This window comes from Zymoseptoria tritici, chromosome 1 (genome assembly GCF_000219625.1).
Source record: "Zymoseptoria tritici IPO323 chromosome 1, whole genome shotgun sequence".
NCBI classification, from domain to species: Eukaryota; Fungi; Ascomycota; class Dothideomycetes; order Mycosphaerellales; family Mycosphaerellaceae; genus Zymoseptoria; species Zymoseptoria tritici.
Window position 1 is genome coordinate 3,558,387 of NC_018218.1, and position 16,274 is coordinate 3,574,660.

At 54.3% G+C, this 16,274-nt stretch overlaps 8 protein-coding genes across 8 annotated transcripts; 4 read left to right on the forward strand and 4 right to left on the reverse strand.

Moving 5' to 3' along the window:
• Positions 1-79: 79 nt before the first annotated feature.
• On the forward strand, positions 80-1,623 carry MYCGRDRAFT_66507 (uncharacterized protein; the record flags this gene model as incomplete). Its single annotated transcript, XM_003856374.1, has 2 exons — positions 80-765; positions 823-1,623. The coding sequence occupies 2 exons, from the start codon at positions 80-82 to the stop codon at positions 1,490-1,492; spliced, it is 1,356 nt and encodes a 451-aa protein (XP_003856422.1).
• Positions 1,624-3,732: 2,109 nt separating this feature from the next.
• Positions 3,733-5,923, forward strand: MYCGRDRAFT_53455 (uncharacterized protein; the record flags this gene model as incomplete). Its single annotated transcript, XM_003856375.1, has 2 exons — positions 3,733-4,515; positions 4,574-5,923. 2 exons carry the CDS (start codon positions 3,763-3,765, stop codon positions 5,786-5,788), a joined length of 1,968 nt encoding a protein of 655 aa, XP_003856423.1.
• Positions 5,924-6,893: 970 nt separating this feature from the next.
• Positions 6,894-7,628, forward strand: MYCGRDRAFT_78728 (uncharacterized protein; the record flags this gene model as incomplete). Its single annotated transcript, XM_003856376.1, has 3 exons — positions 6,894-6,981; positions 7,111-7,245; positions 7,309-7,628. The coding sequence occupies 3 exons, from the start codon at positions 6,965-6,967 to the stop codon at positions 7,328-7,330; spliced, it is 174 nt and encodes a 57-aa protein (XP_003856424.1).
• A 164-nt stretch (positions 7,629-7,792) lies between these two features.
• On the reverse strand, positions 7,793-9,017 carry MYCGRDRAFT_107360 (uncharacterized protein; the record flags this gene model as incomplete). Its single annotated transcript, XM_003857192.1, has 3 exons — positions 7,793-8,206; positions 8,268-8,834; positions 8,900-9,017. The coding sequence occupies 3 exons, from the start codon at positions 8,928-8,930 to the stop codon at positions 7,929-7,931; spliced, it is 876 nt and encodes a 291-aa protein (XP_003857240.1).
• A 643-nt stretch (positions 9,018-9,660) lies between these two features.
• On the forward strand, positions 9,661-10,515 carry MYCGRDRAFT_34363 (uncharacterized protein; the record flags this gene model as incomplete). The annotated part of the gene is made up of 1 exon (XM_003856377.1): positions 9,661-10,515. One exon carries the CDS (start codon positions 9,661-9,663, stop codon positions 10,513-10,515), a length of 855 nt encoding a protein of 284 aa, XP_003856425.1.
• A 104-nt stretch (positions 10,516-10,619) lies between these two features.
• Positions 10,620-11,592, reverse strand: MYCGRDRAFT_102601 (uncharacterized protein; the record flags this gene model as incomplete). The annotated part of the gene is made up of 1 exon (XM_003857191.1): positions 10,620-11,592. One exon carries the CDS (start codon positions 11,532-11,534, stop codon positions 10,638-10,640), a length of 897 nt encoding a protein of 298 aa, XP_003857239.1.
• Positions 11,593-11,745: 153 nt separating this feature from the next.
• On the reverse strand, positions 11,746-12,328 carry MYCGRDRAFT_102602 (uncharacterized protein; the record flags this gene model as incomplete). Its single annotated transcript, XM_003857190.1, has 1 exon — positions 11,746-12,328. One exon carries the CDS (start codon positions 12,250-12,252, stop codon positions 11,962-11,964), a length of 291 nt encoding a protein of 96 aa, XP_003857238.1.
• Positions 12,329-12,451: 123 nt separating this feature from the next.
• MYCGRDRAFT_98609 (uncharacterized protein) lies at positions 12,452-13,924 on the reverse strand (the record flags this gene model as incomplete). Its single annotated transcript, XM_003857189.1, has 3 exons — positions 12,452-12,481; positions 12,531-13,717; positions 13,782-13,924. 3 exons carry the CDS (start codon positions 13,873-13,875, stop codon positions 12,452-12,454), a joined length of 1,311 nt encoding a protein of 436 aa, XP_003857237.1.
• Positions 13,925-16,274: the final 2,350 nt, after the last annotated feature.

The window sequence follows — 16,274 nt, forward strand, 5'->3', positions numbered from 1 at the left end:
ACTGGAGCTGGACGAAAAACGACGGTCAAGGCGGTCCAGAGACTCGCAGGATTTGAGCGCTACAAAGAGCAAATTTGACATGTACTCGGACACGCCGTCGGATGCGAGGCTGGACGCTCTGACGAGTCCGTTCTGCTACTTTCACAAGCGATTTGGAGATGCGGTGGACATTGCAAAAGTGCTGGAGGAGATCAAGGCTGATGATCAGCTATCACATTCCCGTCTCATGCAGACGGCGGCTGGTGTGAGAGAGGTGTCAAAACAGTTGCAGCGACGACCTTTACGGAAAGCAGTGAAGAATGTGATGATTGTGACAAAGGCTCGGGACAACACATTGGTCACGCTCACAAGAGAGCTGGCAGAATTCCTCCTGGCCACGCCGCGATATGGCAAAGACGTGGGTGTGAATGTGTGGGTTGATTCCAAGTTGAAGAAGTCGAAGCGATTCGAGCACGACTCCCTCCTGGCTCAAAATGAACGATTCAAGGACATGCTCCACTTCTGGACACCCGAGATTTGCTTGGAACGACCAGAGTTGTTTGATCTGGTCATCACTTTGGGAGGCGACGGAACAGTGCTTTTTACATCTTGGTTATTTCAAGGCATCGTGCCACCTGTTCTGGCGTTCTCTCTCGGGTCGCTGGGCTTCCTGACCAACTTCGACTTCGAAAAGTACAAGGACGAGCTCAACCGGGTCATGGGAGATCATGGCATGCGTGTCAACCTTCGCATGCGATTCACATGTACTGTATACCGGTCTGCAGCGTCGACAGCAACACCTCCATCCGCCATATCCTCGGCCAGTCCTTCGACCGCAACGAGCGTGTATGGCAACGATTTTGAAGAAGCCAAGATTGAGGGCGAAACACATGAGGTCTTGAATGAGCTGGTTATTGACCGAGGGCCGAGTTCGTACATTTCCTCACTGGATTTGTACGCAAACGACAGCCTGCTCACGCGCATATCTGCGGATGGCATCATACTGAGTACACCCACCGGCAGTACGGCATACTCTCTCAGCGCTGGCGGGAGTCTAGTCCACCCGGACATCCCAGCGATCCTATTGACACCGATTTGTCCTCATACGCTATCCTTCCGACCAATGCTACTGAACGACGACATGGCGCTGAAGGTTGCTATACCGTCAACAGGACGTGGCACTGCATTCGTCTCATTTGATGGCAAAGGCCGCATCGAACTCGGACGCGGCGACGAGGTAGTTGTTCGGGCATCCCAATATCCCTTTCCTTCCGTGATGGGCAAGCCGCTCGAATGGTTCGATAGCATTTCGAGGACTCTCCGCTGGAACACACGGGCAGCGGAGCAGAAAGGCTGGACTGGCGGTGATGGTCCGGACGGCGCGATGATTGATGATGATGGAGAGGGCAAAGAGCCTGAATACGATATTGATTTCGAGGGCGACGACGAGGAAGCTGTCAGCGTGAGCGCCAAAGATAGCGGCTATGGGAGCGAGAAACGCTTTGGCAATTGACAAGTCGATCTCGCGTTTCTTCCAATGGGCGCACGCAGCGCTACATCATCATTGGGGAGCGGCAGGAGCACGTACGAATTAGCGAGGGAGTATAGCATGAAGCAGCGTCAAACGTTGTTCTTCTGTCTTAGGGAAAAGACTACAAGACGATGTCATCTTCACGTGTTACTTTCACATGACAATACATGACGATCCGCCGGTTCAGAGTCAACAGGAGTCGCGGCAGTCTATCTATTTCGATGCCGTTGAGCAAACCTAGAAGACTCACCGGGCACGCCACGCGTCCGACCCCTTCCAACCCTTCACACTTCTTCTAGAGCCGCGCGAGAAGAACTCTGCTTTTTTAAGGTTTCGCATCATTTGTCGATTGTCCAACGTCCGGCGTTGGCGATCGATGTCGCGATTTGCGTCTTTTTCATCAACGTCGATCAAGAATCCGCTTTTCCATTACAATGGACAGAGATACGGCACTCCGGCGACGCTTGCAACGATCTGCTTCTTGGTGTTTACACTCGACGCGGTCTGGAATGTCCCACCGTGGTAATCCCAGTTGCGTATCATTCAAGGTTCTTTTTGAGACACCAAGCGGTGGGAAAAGGACCGAACCGGAAAATCGTGGCTTGCGGCTTCCACCTCACTCGTCAATCACCCCTCGCTATCAATTGCACAATCGCACCAACCAGCAGAAAGTGATCCGCTCAGGAATGCTTGTCTCTGCCGTGCCTGACGCAAAGCTCTTGGAATCCACAGAACAGAGGTTCGGATGTTCGGATCCCAAGGAGCGATTCACGCTACGCTCTCCTGGTGGGTCGGCCGATAAGTGCAATGGATCCTTGCAAATTCGGTCGGGGTTACCGCTTCACCTGGCCACTGGTCCTTCCGCCACAGTAGCTGCGTTCAGAAAGGCCCACAGCAGCACGTCTGGGGCAGCGGTGGTATGTATCACGACTCGTGCTGAGAAACGGTCGTGATGTATTCCTTTCTTTTATCTTCTTGGACGCTCTTCCCGCTCGTGTTTTCTATTAACACCCTCGGCCCTATGCTAGTATCAGCTCTAGCAGTGCATTGATTTTTTCCATCGACGAGTCGGCGAATTCACGGGCATCGAGCAACTTCATCTGCGTATCTGGCCGGTTCTCTGTGCTTGCCATCTGGATTTGTTTCCTTGGCCACGCATCGATATTTCGGAGTAAGAGCTACTCGGTTCTTTGAGTGCAGTACGGATTCGAGAACGGAACGCCAATGATACATTCCTTTGTCCAATACTCCGATCTGGAAGGTCCACGCTTGCTCGATCAGAACCGCCTTTGTACGGCCTGGCTGGCGTGAGCATTTCTCGCAACGAATACCTCGTCGAGCAATAGGACGCCATGAGCACTCCAACAGACTTGACGCCGGCGGAGGAAATCGTCAATCCTTTCGCCGATCATGTAGTAATGTCAGCATCGCCTAAACATACTCCCGAGTCAAGCGGACCTGGAACAGCGACTGGTACTGGAACTGGTACGCCGGTGAACAAAGCGGAGAATTCTAGAAAGAAGCGAGTGGGATTTCGAAGTGGCGACGAAACCGATTCTCGAGGCCAGAGCAAACGGACCAGCTGGATCGATACGATGGATCAAGAATACTCGCCTCTTACCGGCAGTCCAGAGATCAGCGGGAGCAGTACTCCCGCTCGGAACCACACCAGAGATTCTAGCGGCGATCTGCTTCTGACGAACGAAACAAGATCATACATCCCGGAACTCTCACTGCAACAAACAGAACAGATCCACCGAGCCTTCAGTCTACAAGACTCAAACCTTGAAGTGCCTCGACCCAGACCGGCCATGAGGCGTAATGTCCAGCCGACGTCCCAGTTCGAGTTCGAGATTGAGGAAGGACCGGATCAAGATGGTCTACGCGCAGTGCGGCAAAGACGAGCGCAAGAGGCTTTTGAGCGGGGCAAACGGCTGGAGTCTGATCAAAAAGCTCTGTCAGCGCCGAGTTCGAGACGAAGCTCTCTGGATTCGAGAACGCGAAGACGAAGCAGTCGTCCGGCGGACTTACAGACCAGCGATATTCCTCTGCAGGACTTTCACGACCGATCTGATGGGTCTGATGATGAGTTGGGCATGCTGCAGCCACTCCAGCGGCAAAGTAGGTCTTTCAATCACGAGGCATACAAACTCGTGCGAAGACACACCGACGCCCGCGGTGGCCTTGACAAGCCTTTCGAGGCAGGACTCCATTCCGGCCAGCGTTCCGGAGCTGTGACGCCGACCGAAGAGATGGAATTTATGGAAGACTATGCTCCTCGGCCGCAGCAGTACCGCGGAGGCATTCTGGGTTCCCTACTAAAGCTGTACGGGCAACAGCAACGTGGCCCCGGACAGACATCCCCTAGTCTCCAATCGCCTGGACTTCACAAACCGCACTTCAAAGGCGACTACAGCGCGTTGTCCACACCCCAACACTCGCCTCCCGAGTCCGGCACCTCCACGCCCAACGGTCGCCACTGGTACTCGTACAAGCACTCCAAGAACAATCAATCCACTTCATCTCTCGCTCAGCTCGTCGGATCGACCACCAGCTTCGGCTCTCCCGCCGTCACCGGTCTCGGCGAACAAGTCACCCAGCGCCTGAAAGAACGCCAGCAACAGGAAGCCAGCAAGCGCCCTACTCTCGGCAAACGACTCAACAGTGAAGGGAAAGCGGCCATCAACCGCCTCAGCCGCGCTCGCTTCGATGCCGAGATCCGCATCACGAAACATATTGGCGAGACGATCGCACGGCAGAAGTACTTGACCAAGATCTGCAAGGCGTTGATGCAGTATGGTGCTCCGACGCATCGATTGGAGGAGTATATGCGTATGAGTGCGAGGGTGCTTGAGACGGATGCGCAATTCTTGTATATTCCTGGAGCGATGATCATGTCGTTTGAGGATCGGGATACACATACCAGTGAGGTGAAGTTGGTCAAGGTGGCGCAAGGTCTAGACCTGGGTAAGCTGAGGGATGTGCACGAGGTGTATAAGGAAGTGGTGAGTTGCATCGCAGGATCTGCCATGTAGTTGATCAGTGCTGACAGACATTTCGCAGGTGCACGACCGGCTCGGCGTTGAAGAAGCCATGAGCCGCCTGAAAGAAATCACCAACCGCAAAGACAAACACAACCGCCTCGCCCGCATCCCCATCTTCGGCCTGGCCGCTGTCTGCGTGGGACCCTTTGCCTTCCAAGCCCGACTCATCGACCTTCCCATTTCATTCCTCCTCGGCTGCATCTTGGGCATCCTCCAACTCTACGTCGCGCCGTCGTCGGATCTCTATGCTAACGTCTTTGAGATCGCCGCGACAGTCATCACGTCGTTCCTCGCTCGCGCATTCGGCAGCATTCGAGGTGGAGACCTGTTCTGCTTTTCGGCTCTCGCTCAATCCTCGATTGCACTCATCCTTCCTGGCTACACCGTGCTTTGCGCATCCCTTGAGCTGCAATCTCGCTCCATGGTCGCTGGTAGTATCCGAATGGTCTATGCTATCATCTATTCGCTTTTTCTCGGCTTCGGCATCACCATCGGCACGGCCATCTATGGCATGATAGACTCCAACGCCACCTCAGCCACGACCTGTTCCAAGCCGCTCCCAGGGTACTGGGGTTTCTTCTTCGTCCCGGGATTCACCATGTGCCTGATCATCATCAATCAAGCCAAGTGGAAGCAAGCGCCGATCATGATGGTCATCTCCTTCGCCGGCTACGTGGTCAACTACTTCTCCTCACAACGCTTCTCCGGCAACTCACAAGTCGCCAACACCCTCGGCGCGCTCGTTATCGGCGTCATGGCGAACCTCTACTCTCGTCTCGGCGGCACAGTCGAAAACGTTTGTTTGGATATTTGGGAAGACCGACTTCGTCCGAAGTGGAGGTGTCTCCGGAAACGAATTTTCGGCCACGAGAGTCGGAAGTTTTCTGGCAAGGCGGCGGAGGAAGGCACCGCAAGTGACAACGAATCCGTCTACGTTCGCCAGACGAGGAGGCTGGGATACAGTCTGGCGGCTGCGGCCATGTTGCCTGCAATCTTTGTGCAAGTTCCTTCAGGATTGGCGGTGAATGGCTCGTTGATCACGGGCATCTCGTCCGCGAACCAAATCACGGGCAATACAACCGTGATACCCGGCACAGCATCGCAGGACAGCACCGCGTTGACCGTGAGCTATTCGGTGATTCAGGTTGCGATTGGCATTACAGTCGGACTATTCTTGAGTGCCATTGTGGTGTATCCCTTTGGAAAGAAGAGGTCGGGATTGTTCAGTTTTTGATCAAGAGAAGATCGACAGAAAACGTCTTGAAGACCATGGTTGAGATGGAGTTTGGAAACTGTGCTGTTAGCGAATTTGAATACCCAGATAGATCGACTCTGTTCGAAGGGCATAATGTTAATACTCTCAATGAGGATTCGTGACCTTTCATCGCGAGTCGAACGATGACCCAAAAAGGCGGCTTCTGAAACACCTCTCCGCAGCACGATTCAGTTGATACACGGCCAATGGTCAGTACATGGTGCATGGTGCATCATTCTGTCGTGAGAGGCAACGGCCGTAGACACACCGCACCTTGACGGGTTTGCTGCCATGTCGTAAATGTCAAGGACTCCCATGTCGACAACCACCGTCAGCCACTCGCAATGGTCACAAGCATGATCTCACGTCGATCATACGAGCCGCGCGTTGTTGCGCCACAGACTTGACGGCGGTGATCTTCCAACAACGGAGCCGGAGCCGTGACTGCGCCACGAAGCGACGACAAAGGACTGTGGCCGTGCAAGAGGTCGGATCGATCTGCCCTTGCACAAATCCCTCAGCATGAGTCTCGTTTGGAGAAACGACGTAATCAGCGCCCGAGCCATCCTAGTCGAAAGACGTGATGAGCAGGTTTCACTTGGGTCTCGGCTGGCCATTGCACCTGCCGCGATTCTCCAGCACGTCAAATGCAGCGACGAGGGAATCCAAGAGCTTGGGTCTCGTACGGCAGAAGCAGTGATGAGTCTCGCATAGACAAGATATGCCATGCGTCTTGATGGCCAAGCCTCGCACGGCAGCATCACCGCCGAGAGCTGTAAACGTGGCGCCGTGGCTGACGGATGGTCTGTGGAGATGATTCCCAGGAGCAGGAATAGCCTTGCATGAATTGTAGGGAAGATGTGGTCGTTTGCTGGGAGATGAGCGGAAGGGTGGATGTATTTGCGTATCCGATCGCGGCTGCAAGAAAAAGTGGCGCTGGATTCCCACGACTTGGCAGAAGAGGCAGGGGTGATACGTCACGCTGGCTGGTGCGTGCATGACTGCTTCCCTCAGCCGTCATTGTTTAAAGAATCTTGTTGTCGCAACGCTTCTCGTCCTCTTCCTTCTCTCGTTTCGTCTACGACAACAACCGAAAGTCATCTCTCACAACAGCAACAAATTCCACCAAACCAAACAACCGCAAACACCGCCAACATGCCTTTCACCGGAAGGTAAGCTATCCGTTCATATCCGTTGCCATCTTCGCGCTCAGCTCCGACCTTGATGGGAGGAGTGAGCGTGAAGCTGACAGCAGACGACAAACACCGCGTGGAAGACAGATGGCTAACGAAACTCAACAGCGACATCATCAAGATCATCTTCGCCATCTTCATTCCCCCAATCGGAGTGTTCCTCGAGCGTGGCTGCGGCGCCGACCTCCTCATCAACATCCTCCTCACCATTCTGGGTTACATTCCTGGCATCATCCACGCTCTGTATGTTAATCTTCTGAGCTCGGATCACGTATCAGAACCAGAGCGCTAACATTTGTTTCACAGGTACATCATCCTCAAGTACTAGATGCTTCAAACCAGCCACCACCACCACCAACCCTGTTCGATGATACCCTTTCGGCGCTTAGGAAGGATTTCCACATGCTTCACGACCACGAACCGATCACGATGAACTCTTTCGACACGCGCTTCTCGAATGGCACCCGCTGCGTTTCGGCGTGAGGATTGCCTGGTAATGCGGCTTTGGACTTTCGTGAGGAGTGGACAATCTCTACGAAGCATCGAGTTATGGCTTGAGCGTTCTCTTGGATAGCAAGCATATGGCGTTAATGATACTGCGAAATGGTCACTTTGTTCTTGCCTCGATTCTCGACTCTCATCACATGCTTCGTGTTTATTGACACCTCACCTTACTGCACCCTTCGTGTATGCCCAACGCGTGCTCGTTTCAACTTGATCTGCACCGAGGAGAGCGGAGACTTCGGCGCTGTTCGTAAAAACAACCTGCCCCAAGATGCAATGATTTGGTATCGAGACGCCGTCCATTCTCCAATTGTGACTCTATCTGCCTTGAACGGCCCGCCGATATGTCAGCTTTGATAGTGTTTACCAATTTCCATCTTGAAATCCCATTGATCGTCCTCCCGGCCCAACCCATCAAGAGCTCAACGCAACTTCTGCTCCACAAACTTGGGCAGCACAAACGCCGCCTCGTGGATCTTGCTGCTGTAGTACTTGAACAACTTGTCTTCTTCCTCATCGCTCAATGTACGCTGCGGCTTCTTGACGTTCCTGCTTCCGTCCTTGGAGCATACCATGAATCCGATCTGGCCGGATGGGTAGGTCGGGATCGTGGTCCAGCCGTACTCGGCGACTGGAAAGACGGTCTTGACCGACTTCTTCAACTCGGTGATCATGTTGAGATGGAGCCATGGGTTCTCAGCTGGTTGAATCGTTAGCTCCCACGTTCGCGCTTTGTAACAACCTCACTCTGCAAGACATACCTTGAGTCGAGATAATGCCACCTTCTCTCAAAGCTCCGTGCAACAACTCAAAGTATGGCTTCTGGAACAGACTCTCTGCAGGACCCTCGGGATCCGACGAGTCCGTAATGATCACATCGAACGTATCCTTGTAGTCCTCCAAGAACTTGAATCCATCACCCACATGCACCTTGACATTGGGGTGCTGAAATCCCACGCTCATGCCCGGGAGGTACTTCTTGCTCAACCTGATAACCGCCTCATCGATATCGCACAGTGTGGCCTCTTCCACGCTCTCGTGCTTGACCACTTCGCGCAGCACACCTCCATCACCACCTCCAATCACGAGCACTTTCTTCGGGTTCGGGTGCGCGAACATGGCCAGGTGGGTGATCATCTCCTGGTAGGCGAACTCGTCGCGCTCGGTGCATTGGATCACGTTGTCGAGAACGAGGACCATGCCGTGGTCCGAGGACTCGAAGATCAGGACGTCTTGGTATTGCGACTTTTCGTGGTGAACGACTTGGTTGACTTTGAGAGTCATGGCTTGGCCGGGCCACATGTCGGATTGCTCGCGGAACCAGCCATCTGTGAGGAGGAAGGATCATTAGTAGGTCGCTTCGTTTTGACTGAGAACGACAGAAGTGCGATACCCTTGATCGTGGGGTGAGTGATCTCAGCCATTGCGAAGTGTGGACGACGGTGTGGGTATGTCGAGTGTGGTTGGAAAGGTGTGGAAGTGCGATTTGAGTGAGAGAGCAAAGGACGAATGCGAGGCAGAAAGTGTGCTGTTGCACGAAGGAGCATGCAAAGGGAACCTGGAAAGAACCAAAAGTTTTCAAGCGACCCCTCTAACCCTCGTCAGTCTCACGCCCCGCCATACGAAGTGCAGTGAGCAAGCGATGCAACGCGAGCCCACATATGCTGTTACAGCTTGTGTTTCCTGATCAAGACCGTCTTCTGGTACGACTCGGGAGTTCGCATCATGTGATCTCAGGTACCATCTCGGTTCACACGGCGGTGACGGTCTAAGGTAGCGACAGACAAGAACTTCCATGTCGAGAGCCCGCCGGAGACGACGAATCAATTCTAGAGCTCGGCCTCACGATATTTGTTTCTTGAGGCAGTACCAAGTGTTGATGCTCCTATATTGTCCAACAACAGCATCTCCCATGTCAAAGACGTCGTCAACAGTAATAAGTGTACTCCCATTACCCAAACCGAACGGGAGTTTTCAAGCAAGATCGGCATGCCGATTGTTCGGTACCTGACCAAGTTTAGTGTGACGTCGCGACACAGAACAGCTTGCATGTGAACTTGAGAGCTTCCAACAATCATTCGTCGACAAGCTCGCAAATCTCTCGACCTTCAGCCCGACACGACTGTATATTGCATAGAACATACACAAAGCCCAATGTCCTCCGCAATTCCCCTCGACCGCCTCCTCTCCCGCCTCGACCAAACCCTCCTCTCCTCCACCCCGGAGACCGACCACCGACTACAAACCTCCCAATACGAACGCAATCGCGTCGGCGCCAACATCGAACATGCACGCGCCATGCTCCTCACACTGGAGAAACAATCAGCCACCATCCGCACACATCCTCAAAAATCACAGATTCAAGCGGATTTACAGGCGAAACGGGATTTGATCAAAAGACTAAATACACGACTACGGGAGTTGAATGATGCGGGAGAGAAAGAGGACGATGATGATAGTGACGACGAGGAGGGCGAGGACATTTTACATTCGTACGCGCCGGCAAGGAAGGAGTTGAACGATGGGTTGGATTCTGGAGAGCCGCAAGCGTCGCGGGTGGATGAGTCGGCGAAACAGGAATTGCGAGCGAGAAGACCATTGCAAGCGAGTGACAATTTGACCGCAGCGTCGACGTCGGCACGAGAGCAACTATTCGCGGGAAAGACGGTGGACAATGAGACGAAAGAGACGGAAGTTCTAATGTCACATAATCGAACGGAGCAGGAAGCTCTCACCACGGGCCTTCTGGGTCTCGCAAGAGCCCTGAAAGAGAGCTCATTGAACTTCTCGAGTTCTTTGGAGGAGGAGAAGGCTGTATTGGCGAGGGCGGAGGGAGGATTGGATAAGAGTGCTCAGGGGATGGACGCGGCGGGTCAGAAGATGAGTATGTTGAGGAAGATGAGTGAGGGACAAGGCTGGTGGGGACGGATCAAGTTATACGCGTTCATCTTTGGGTTGTGGGTGGCGTGTTTTCTGATTGTGTTTGTCGGACCGAAGTTGAGGTTTTGAACATTGAATGAAGATGAATGTGGTTTTGGTCGAGACCATGGTTCACGTTCGTCTATGTGAGGCTTAGTCCTCGCGCTTTTGTCCCTTCCTGGCTCCTCCGCGCTGTCCAAATGTCATGTGAATCAATCCGCAAACTTGGGCGTATACTTCTGCGTAGCCGCCTGAAACGCTTCCCTCTTCGCCTGCAAATCCACCAACATCTCGTGCTCCTTCTCCAAGCTCTCCAACTTCGTCCTCAACTCCTGCGTATCCCTCCCCGCAATCGTGTCCAACACCAGTTTATTCGCAATCGCCGCGCTGTTCTCCGGCTCGAGCGTCAAGGCCTGGTTCAATGCCGTTTCCGCCTCTTCTACACGACCCATGTGTAGTTCGCTCACCGCCTGAGCCACCAATGATGTCGCCGCGGCGGAGGAAGGAGCTTGTGCGAGTTCTTCAAACACGTAGAAGGCTTTCTGGTAGTTCTCTCCTCCCTGTCGCATGCCGATCCAGGACTCGGCCAGGTTGACCAGCAGTGCATCTTGGGCGAAACTCCGCGCGGACTTGGCTTCCTTCAAGGCGAGGTCTGTCCGGTTCTGAGAGAGGTGTATTTGTACGATCATCGCGACGGCGTCGAGGGATCCCTGGTGTTTGGAGAGGAGTTGAATCGCTTGCTCTTGTTTCCCCGCGCGGGCGAGGACGGTGCCGCAGAGGAGTTGGACGGAGAGATTGTCACCGGCGGATTCGGAGAGGGATTCGGCTTCCGTGACGACGGACTCGCTGGGTTTGGAGAGGTAGGTTGCTAATGTCCGCACGGCGGCGAGGTCGGGATTTTGCTTTGCGGCGGAAGCGGGAATGGCTTTGAGGACTTCGGAATGTTGTCCCAGGGCGAGTTGGGCGCGGTATTGGAGGACTTGGATGGGGAGTTTATTGCTGTCGGAGAAGGAGGAGGGTTCGTAGTCGGAGAGGACGGATTGGTATTGGCCTTGGACGAATGCCGTGTGGATGTTGACCAGTTCGCCTTCGGCGCCGAAGGGATCCATAGTTGTGAAGGAGATGCTGGTGAGGTGTGCGGTTCTGATTTGGCGGATTGAGTTGAGAGCGTGGTTTCGCGAATTCAAGGTGAAGGACACTTGTTGGTTGATGGTGTTGCGGAGAGAATGGACCTTTGAGACGGCGCGCCTTCCCCGCGGATTCAGGGATGGGCCAATGAATATTTCAACATCACGTGGAAAGGTTGAACAATACCTAAGGAGTTTGTCGACGATTGGCATAAACGCATTGAGACTGACTATGTCTTGCATTGCCAATATCTACTCCACAAGCCATCCATAACTCCGTGCTTGTAAGTCCTGACCGCCTTCCTCCAGCTCTTGCAGCTGCACGCCCTTTCGTCCGCCCCTCAAAAACATGCAATCTGACTGTTGACGATACTTCAACTCGACTGAGACAGAACAGTTCGACGTGCGACTAAGGCATCAGATCACCCTTCGGATATAGTTTCTCCGAACCTGCTAACTGAGTCGGTGGCATTGGCAAAGTCGACGGATTGCTCGGGAGTGTACCGTTGTCATGGATCGAGAGGGCAGGAGGTGTCGAATAGTGATTACGTTGGCCAACTGACGGCGAAGGCAGTCCAGATACGAGATCGGCTGGTGACAGCTCTGTTCCTCCCGTGCCATCGGTGAGAGTCCGTGGCTCATTCGCTGAAAGGTGTGGATAGGGAGCAGCGATCGCAGCGGAGTTCGAGGTCGGCGTCATGACCCTATACGTGGGTTGGAGTCGATCGTGCCGTGGACGATTTGTGCTGAATTCGAGTGACGAGCTCCGATTTGAGAGGCAATACGAAGGAGGGATGTTATTTCCATGCATTGAGCGAGTACCTGTCAAGTGGCTTCGTATCGTGCAGGACGGCCCAGTCTCGGCGAAGCTGAGCATGTCGTAAATGCCACTCTGACATCTACGCACGACCCACTTTGAACGACAGGATCTATGAGTGTCAGCATGGCGTGCACAGCAATACGAAGACCTGCACTCACATCGTTTTTTCCTGGTGCGACTTCATCGTCCTCGCTCACTCTCACACCACCCACCGTATCAACATACGCCAAGGGAGCATCTCCCATCACCTTGCGATAGACATCCCCTACTGTGCTTCCTTTCTTCACCAAGACACAGTCGCGAAATACAGGAGCTCGTTCACCACCTGCGACACCCGGATCACCACTCCCAAAGGTGCCGATGTTCCGCACAGGATAGACAGGCACAAGTCCTAACACCTCCGTCGCCCGAGTGAGAACTTGATTCACGCCTGTGCTTCCAAAACGATAGAGGACCATGTCTTTCAGATTTTCGATCCGCGTCTTGAGCTTCTCGTCCATTTCCTTCAACCCGCCACCGTCTTCTTCGCCTTGTTCGATGAGATCTTCTCTCGTGTCGACAAATTCGGATCCCGGAATATATCGGATGAAACCTTGCTTGACCAGACGGCGGAGAAAGACTTCGGAAATGGCGCTACAGAGCACTATTCGCTCTGGCTTTTCTTGCTTGGCGATCTTGGAAACATTCTTGTCGGCATCGGCATGGTCGACTTTATTCAAGGCCAGTACTGTGGGAAACTTCTCGTCCACGAACGCGTTGACCACACTCTCAACGGTGGCATCGTCCCACTCCGGAAGTGGTATCTTCAGGTGCAATTTGTCCAGTGTCCGCGCGACGACGGCAGAATTTGATCCGTATCCGGAGAACTGATTCTGAAGTGTTTCGACCGCCGTTGCCTTTACTGCGATGTGCCGTCTCTTGATGCCTCCCCATTTCTGCATCAGATTGCCCAGCACCCAGCTCACAATCTCTGACCTCAACCAGACGATATCCTGCGATGGATCGTAACCGCGAGTAGCCTTTCCCTCCGCGTCCGTCGTGCCACTGGCATCGACTACGTGAATAAGAGCATCCGCATGTCGAAGGTCGTCCAAGAATTTGTTCCCCAGGCCTTTCCCTTGATGTGCTCCAGGTACCAATCCAGCGACGTCTAGCAACTCGATCGGAACACTGCGGACACCTTGTTGACAGACTCCATAGTTCGGTTTGCAGCGTGCAGAAAGCGGTGTCGGTTGGTCAGCCGAAGAAGGTGTATTTCCCGGTAATGATGTTCGCGAGCACGCGCATGGTATTTGCAAGTACCCTGTCGCATGATTCGGGTCTATGGTGGTGAAGGGAAAGTTGCCTGGCGGATGTCAGTCTCGCTTGTCCAAGACGATACCGCTCGAGGTCGTGAAGGGTTGGCGCACCTACTTTCGCAGTGGTGTCGGTCAGCGAGTTGAGGGTGGTGGATTTGCCGGACGAGGGCTTCCCCACGAGCGCAATCAAGGGATCTCTCCCCATGATTGTGAGGAGGAGATGGGCGGCAGTCGAAAATGATGCGGCGACAACAGCATATCGAGGGCGTTGTAGTTCAAGACGGGACGAATTTGAGAGCAGCCTTTTGGGTTTGGCCCCGCAATGCGGGATCTCGACTTGTGCGCCGGCGAGCTGCTGTCGGACATGGAGAGGATGAACTTCAAAGAGCTGTCACCTCGGTGCATGCGATGGACGTTGGCCGTTCGACTGCTGTTCTCTCTTGCAAAGGGGTCATATGAAAACACACATGTACCAGCAACAACCATTGAGGAGGACATAATCCTCCTCATTGTCGTAGAGCGACGCCCAATTGTTTACCCTCCGAGCTAGCAGGCCCCTGCAGAGACAGATGAACTCTGTTGTTGTAGTGCTGGTCGATACTCCATGTTGTCCATCCTGGCAGGGGAACTACTCGACTGCCCTGTATCATTGTGCCTACCTACGGTACCATTTTGGTAACAACATCGCTCCGATCCACCCGACTGTACATGTGGACTGCCCTCGCACTCGTTCGCTTCACTGCATCGACGACCGCCGGCGTGAGCGTCAAGGACCCATCCCGGACCATCACCATGCACCAGTGGAACACGGCGTGGACTTCTGGGTAGGCACCGCGACACCCCCAATCGCTCCCGAGCGCACCGCATCCGCCACCGAACTCCTTCTCGACATGGACATCATATCGACGCGCTTTCAACACCGCGCACGGGCGCCAAACTACCTGGACCGCGATCAGAACGGGGCCTCGGAAGATTCAGGCAATGACTGTGAGCTGACCGCCCGGCGATCTGGCAATCACTCCAACGGCTCCTCGTCCACTGACACGCCTGCAGCCGAGTCCCTGAACCGCCGCAAGTTCCAGCGGACTGCCGCTGCCCGAAAGGACGCCTCCGATGAGACCTTCCGAAAGCCCACCCTCCCGGCGTCTGCCACCAGAACAACAACCGATCAGCGTCCATCCCTCCACCATCGACGGCGTAGCACGCTGCGGGACACTCCGAGAGTACCCAGTGGACCTAGGGAGTTTCCCAGTCCAGGCAGGAGGTGGGCACATACATGAAAGCGAACAGAGCTTGGAACATATCGTGCTGACACCACATTCACAGAGTGGCTAGCGGAAGCGCTGCTTTACATACTCCTTCCATGTCCAATGCCACCAACAGTTCACGCCCATTCCTTCCACACGAATCTTCCTTCGGCAAGACCACGAAATCGTCGACATTCAGCTCTGGGAATACTGCCTCCCGACACGATAGTAGCTATCTCACCTCCAGCGGCGATTCCACCACCGACACTTTCGACTTCATACCCTCCGTGAGCTTTGACGACTTGCAAAACTCTATTGCTAACTATGATGGAAATGGTCCGCTTTTGAGCGAGTCCTCCACGGTGGGAAGTGAGCCCGCCGCATCGAAGAGTACAACTCGGAGCATGGCAAACGGAGCTGGAAATCCAGGTGGCAGGCCACCGGTAGCCAGGCTGGAAGCTAGAGATGAGGCGGGTGTGAACCGGAGTGAAAGTCTACGGCGGAGGTTGAGTGCAGCAACGGTGCCTAAACCGATAGGCTCATCGAAAGGGAAAGAGACCATTGCTGCCAGTGCTGCCAATGCACAACCTGGAAGCCTATCAGTGCGGACAAAGAGACAGAGTACGGCTCCGATGGGCCCTCCCCCCACGGTACCAGCACCGCCACCACTCAGCACCGGAGCTCGACAGCCACGGAAGTCTGTTGGGCCAGGCGGGATTGCAAACACGACGGAAAACAGGAAGAGCAGCCAAACCGTGTCTGATAGTGGCGAGGAGAGCAAAAAGGAGGGAACAGCGCGAATGAACAGCATTAGATCCTCTCGCCGCACTACAATGCAGCCGACATCTGGAGCTGAGCCTCGCGCTTCTGCTCTGACAGCGATGACGCAGTCTCGAGCGAACAAGGTCAAGAGTTTCCACGCTCCACCCCCGGAGCCTGCATCCAGTCCGCCGCAAGCCCGCTCGGGTTCGAAGAGTGCACAACACCGTGCACCGACACCTTCGTCCGCCGGCAGCAAGCGGCAATCCACGATCTCTGGCCGAGCGTCTGGTCTCGGTGCAAGAACCATCAGTCCAACAGATGCGCGGCGATTGAAGCGACTTTCAATGATGCAGGCTCCTCCGATGCCTACATCTACATACAAGGAGATTCCTCCAATGCCCCAAGAGGACGTCCCTTCGTTGAAGCTCGAGTTGCCGCGCTTTACTCAAGCAAGTCCCAGTCTCATTCCTCGGAAGGCCAACAGTTCTACCCCGAATTCAGCTCGAGAGTCACCCGAAGGTCGCTCTGGGCCACCAGGAGGTGGCGTGAGCCTTAGTTCAAAGTCCAGCTTCCAGTCTCTGCTGTTACCCTTGTC